Consider the following 5,952-nt stretch of genomic DNA (forward strand, 5'->3'; position numbering starts at 1 on the left):
AGCAAAAACCAAAAAAAAAAAAAAAACCAAAACTATTCTAATACATTAAGCTTGTGTTGCCTTCAGTACCAATCATTCATCTGTTTGATTTTTTTACTGAGACATAATTCATGTTTCACAAAGTACAGCCTTTAAAGCATTCAACTCAGTCATGTGTTGTACATTTATAAAGTTGTACATCAATCATCACTATCTGATTCCAGTTCATCTGGTTGATTATTTTAAAAATATCAACGAAGTACAGTCTTCATTCAGTAAATATCATTTGATCCTTATGCAGTATTCCTGTAGAACATAAAGTCCTTGATACTGAGGATGATAACAAGTTTTCAGCCAAATAATAAGTCTTCAGACAGTTTCAATAACTGTAACAATTTTCTTGAACTGTCTGTAGAAATTCTGAAACTATGGTATTGTCATTTCAAAGCACTTGTCCTTTAACTTGGCCTGAATGATCTGCCACTTTAGCATCACTGCAGTATAAGGACTCTTAAGCTATCCACAACTGTTGGAGCTCATGCCATACCCAGTTTCCACTGAATAGTCCCTAAGCTGGTTGGTGACTTTGGATTTGGCATCTAGCAGGGGCTCTCCCGACTCCAAGACCAGTATCCCATGTTCATCCCGCCAACGCAGGCAGGCACTCCCCTGTGTTTGTTTGTTCCAGCTTTCTTTTACTTACCCACATACTCTGTTGTCTCCATGTTAGTTGCAGTTTACTTGTTTGTTTTTGATCTCTTTTCTTCATCTGGTATTCATCAATCATCTGTTTCTAAATGAATAGAGGTGTAATTCAGATGAGACAGAGTGTGGAAGAGGCATTTTACTTTGAGCTACGCTGCAAGCTGATCTGTCTGGAGTAGTCAGGGGAGAAATCCTCTTGTAAATATCTTTAGGCTTTTTTTCTTGGGTGAGGCAGATTTCTCAAAAAAGACTATTCAGTCTTTTGTCTGGAAGGGGAATAGTTAGCTCCTAGCCAGTCACCTAGCCAGCCAAGGAATGTACTGGGGTAGAAATGGGGCAGGGGTGGGGGGAGATCTCAGCATCATATTCACTCATTCATGGTTACTCCTATCATTTTAGTATTTAACACTCTCCTCAATCTTTGACTTTTAACCTTCTCAGAGAATAATCTAGTCATCTATCAGAGGCAGAGAGGGGAGATCTGGGGCCTGAGATCTAAACTCTCAAGTAATTTTTTTTTAACTTTTCCCTTTTGTCCTCACTTATATATGTACCAATTCCTGCATGGTACCTGGGGATTCTGTGGTATAGCTTGTTTTCTGGCTTTTTCTGTTACTGCTTTAGTATTCATCTTTTTTTTTTTTTTTTAACTTTATTTTTTTAATAGTATATTTTCTTGGGACCAGCAAGTGGCATTGTGGTTGAGGTGCTAGACACTCCCACATGGCTGACCACGGTTCAAGTCCCAGACCTGGCGGCTTGCTTTCTCACTTTCTCCTCTCTCTCTCCATGTGTGTCTCTCTCTAGTTCTCTAGTCAAATTAAAATAAATGAATGAATAAATAAAATTAAATTTAAAAAATAATTCTTTTAAAAAATAGTATATTTTCTTTAATTTTATTTATTGTTATTATTTTTTTAATCTGACCACAGAGAGGCAGAGAGAGAAGGGAATAGGAGAGAGAGAGGAAAATGAGAAAGCAACTTACCAGGTCTGCGGTTTGAATTGCAATTAGCCTTGTGGGAATCCAGTGCTTTAACCATCACACCACCTGCCAGCCCTTAGGATTCATCTTTCTTAGGACTGTTTAGTCACTTGCCATTTGTCTCATTCTATTTTCTAGGTCTCGTCCTTGCCTCTTCTTCATTTCTACCTTTTCCTTATGTTTGCCTTAAGTAATAAAAGACATTCCTTTACTATCATAGTAATGGGATTTTTAGAGATAGTGAGTTCAGATTTTTGCAGTAGGACGTGTACACTTGCCAGAAAGAGACAGAGAGAGGAAAAGTGAGAAATCCCCCCACCCCCACCAGGGGATGGCCATGCCCACAATCCCTCTTCCATTCTCTTCTTGGGATTTTGGGCTCATGCACGTGTGCCAGTCATGTTCCTCAAGCCTCCAGGTCTGGTAGGTGGTATGTAGTCTGTATCTGTAGACTACATTTTCTTAGCCATGTGGGAATCTAGCATCCTAACTGCCACACCACCTGCTAACCCCAATATGTGTGTTTAATGTGGCATCTTTCTTAGGGAGTCTGTTTGTCTTGTGTGCCTTTTTACACCTTTTTTCAAGTGATTTTATTCAAAGAAATACCTCTAAACACTTAAATGCCATTCTTCAAAAAAATTGGGCTTTTCTCAGTCATAGTGTATTTAAAGTGGCCCCCCCCTTTTTTATCCTTTGAGAGAGTCAGATGTTACCACTGCAAAGATCTGCAAGTGGTCAATGCTTATTTAGGAATCAGATTGTTCATGGCAGTAGATTGAGGGATCTTGGTATGTATCGTACATAACCAGCTAACAGCTTGACAATGTTGTCTTTGATTATTTGGACTTTATCTAAAATTGCTATTCAATTTAATAATAATTACCAAAAATTTTCTAAAATCTCAACTGGGTAAAAGATTTGTAAAAATCTATGGCAGTGTCTGAAAACATTCTTTTTAAATTTTTTTTTTTTTTTTGAGAGGTTTTTAGCTATCGGGCGTGTGTGCTCACCAGACAGACAGAGAGAGGCATAGAGACAGAAAGCAAGAAATCACCCCCCAGGGAGGGTGGTCACGCCACAAACCCTTCTCCTCCATGCACCTCTCGGGAATCTCGGGCATGCACGCACACGTGCCTGGCGTGCATTTTAAGCCACCGGGTCCGGGACATGAACCGTGGTCGACTACGTGGGAGTCCAGTGACAGCCATTACACTAAAGGCTGGTTCCCTGAAAACATTCTTAAACTTGACCTGTTGGTGTATTTTCTTAGGCCTCTGTAATGGTCTTGCATTGAATGACCTGCTTTTATCTTTACTAATTTAGTATATGCCTTTTTAATTTTGCAATATATTTATTGTATTATTTTCAGTATTTTTAGCCCATTGATACCACAGTCAACACTTGTTGGATTCAGGTCTCTTTGTAAAAGATATTCGAGGGATTGTACATCTGTTATTTCTATAGTTAAAAAATATTTTATTAGAAAGATGAATTAAACATGCTAATGCGTATTTGCAGCTTATTTGTAGATAAAGGAGGAAAAATTAACAAATATTTTTTTTTTCCCCAGTGGTTTAGTTGTACATTATGAAGAAATAACCAAAGGACCAAATTGTGTAATTCAAGGTGTTACAGCTAAGGGCCCTGTAAACTCTTGTCAAGGCAAGGTAAGCAGTGTACATAAATGTTTTAATACCTGTTACATATTTCTTACATGGTAAAAATGAAATCAGAAATTTAAAATTGAAAGGCTGGCTCTGTAGCCTAGGTGTTAAGAGAGCCTGATTCAACCCTGCCAACCTCATAGTTCAAATTCCAGCTCTGGCAGCTTGAAAAACATGCTGGGCACTGTGTGTTTCATGTGTAACATGTTGACTTGATGGAGAAGTGGAGGAGAAGGGATTGCAGTGTAACCACACCCAGCTGGAGGGTACTTTCTTCTCCCTCCCCGTTTTCTGTCTCTCCGAGTGAGTACATGTGCCTTTTGGCAATTAAAAGATAAAGTTGAATGACTTTTTTTTGTAGATAAGGTGACTAATACTGGGTTTTTAAGGAATTAGCATCATGTCATCTAACATATCAGTAACTAAAATTGGCACATTCACATTATTGTTGGTTAAATATTTATGATTAAATATTGTTTACACTTTTTTCTCTTCACTCCAGTTTTCTCACATTCAAATTCATTTTTTTCAACAGTAGTTGAATTTTATCCATTACTACACTCTTTTCCTTCTTCCGATTTTTCCCCCATTATTGAATATTTTTCTTAAAATGAAAAAAATATAATTTTAAATCTGAGAGACTATAGCTCACATCTTTAAATATATTGATGCGATATTTAGATAAATGAAAATGTTTGAAGGGTATGCATACTTAAGGGGAAGTAAAAATATGGAGTCTAATAATTTTTCCAGTTAGGTCATAAAGTCACTAATAGACTTAAATGACCAAAGGTGACTTAAGTAATAAGTTACTTTCTTTTTTCAATGCATCATTACCCTTAATACAGAGATACTTAAAATTTTTTCCTGTGAATATGATGTTTAAAGTAGAACGTGAATTTCTTCAAGTTCTGTATACTACTGTGTGTTGTCAAATTGATTCTATATACTTTTTTGTATTCAGATTTTTCTGGAAAAAGGACTTGAAATTAATGGAAAATTTTACTTTAGTAAGATAAACTGGCCAGAAAGACTGAGTATTTTAAAAATTCTTTCTTTGAAATAGTTTTACTTTCATAGTGTATTTCAAAGATAGCTTTGAGGGGTCACATATAGAAAGTTCCTAGCATTTTGGGAAGCTGAGGCAGGGCCGGGAGTTTTGAGGCTGACCTGGGTTATGTATAGTACCCTGTCTTTTAAAAGAGTTTCTCTGTTAATGTGTTACAGAACCTCATATATTTATCCAGACTAAGTTAACATTGATGCCATGCTATGGCTAAACTATAGACTTAGTTCAAATGTTTTCAGTTAATGTTATTTTTCTGTTCCAGAATCCAGTCCAGAATATTACATTGCGTTTTAAATTTTATTTTTGTTATTTCTAATTTACTATTTTACATTTTTTATAATACTCATCTTGATTCAGATAATATTCAGAGGTTATGCCATTTGGGTTTAAAGAGACTATTTACTTTCAAGGAGTCAGAGGTCAATTCTTTTTCCTCTAAATCTCCTACATATATGTGATAATTTTAATGTGAAATTAGTAGATTTTTATAATGATACAAGAATGAAAAACAAAAAATAGATCAACATTGAGGCAGTAAACTATTAAATATGCATTTAGGACTTGAGTTTAATTTCTACAATCTTTTTCAACAGAATTTTAATCTGAAGGTTATTCTTCCTGGTTTTAAAGAAGACTCACAGATTTTGAAAAGTAGATTACTACCTGGTAATATTATTTTAAGAAATTCCTGATGTTTATCTTTTAAATACCATTCTCATGATATTTATAAAGTTGGAGGATTGGGGGTTGGTACTGATTTAAGTCATGAAAATATATTCGAATGTCAAACTTAGCAGTAATAGAAATGAACAAATTTAATCTAGAAAAACTTTTAGGAAGATGTTAGTGAAGTTTTAGAAATAATGTTGAGAGAAAATTTTGAATATTCAAAATAGGTTTGGGGACTGTTCATAGGGGTACACTTATCATTCAGTTGAATTGGCTCTGTCCTTTACCTTTTGTGAATATAACTATTTTAAGAAGAAAATTTTCTAATTTCAGTATTATTGATTTGATAAAGACTTAAGAAAATGGGAACCAGCAGCTAGCGTAATAGCTATGTTGCTGGACTTCCACGTAGTCGACCGCGGTTCGCGTCCCAGACCCGGTGGCTTAAAACTCACGCCGGGTGCGTGTGCGTGCGTGCCCAAGATCCTGAGAGGAGAATGGAGGAGAAGGGATTGGGGCGTGACCATCCCCCCGGGGGGTGATTTCTTGCTTTGTCTCCATGTCTCTGTCTGGCGAGTGCACGCGCCCTATAGCGAAAATCGAAAAATTCAAAAAAAAAAAAAAAAAAAAAAGACTTAAGAATATGAAGTTGTATTAAAGTTACAAAAGCGTGTGGGGCCAGGAGGAGGCATAGTTGTTAAGGTGCTGGACTCCCACATGGCCAACTGCAGTTCAAGGCCTAGGCCTGATGGCTTGAAAATCATACTGGGTACATGTGAATGTGTGCCCAAAATCCCAGGAGGAGAATGGAGGGAAAGGAATTGCAGTGTGGCAATCCTCTGGGAAATGATTTCTCACTTTCCCTCTTACTGTGTTGG

General features: G+C 36.6%; 1 protein-coding gene and 1 pseudogene across 1 annotated transcript in view; one reads left to right on the forward strand and one right to left on the reverse strand.

Moving 5' to 3' along the window:
• Positions 1-5,952, forward strand: part of SMCHD1 (structural maintenance of chromosomes flexible hinge domain containing 1) — a 173,207-nt gene that overhangs the window by 84,116 nt on the left and 83,139 nt on the right. The window contains exons 22-23 of the mRNA XM_027771046.1: positions 3,243-3,339; positions 4,999-5,071. Coding sequence (XP_027626847.1) covers positions 3,243-3,339; positions 4,999-5,071 — 170 coding nt within the window. The remainder of the gene's footprint in view (positions 1-3,242; positions 3,340-4,998; positions 5,072-5,952) is intronic.
• On the reverse strand, positions 27-1,831 carry LOC102469255 (COMM domain-containing protein 6 pseudogene; annotated as a pseudogene).

The sequence above is a fragment of the Tupaia chinensis genome, unplaced genomic scaffold (genome assembly GCF_000334495.1).
Source record: "Tupaia chinensis unplaced genomic scaffold, TupChi_1.0 Scaffold000180_1, whole genome shotgun sequence".
NCBI classification, from domain to species: Eukaryota; Metazoa; Chordata; class Mammalia; order Scandentia; family Tupaiidae; genus Tupaia; species Tupaia belangeri.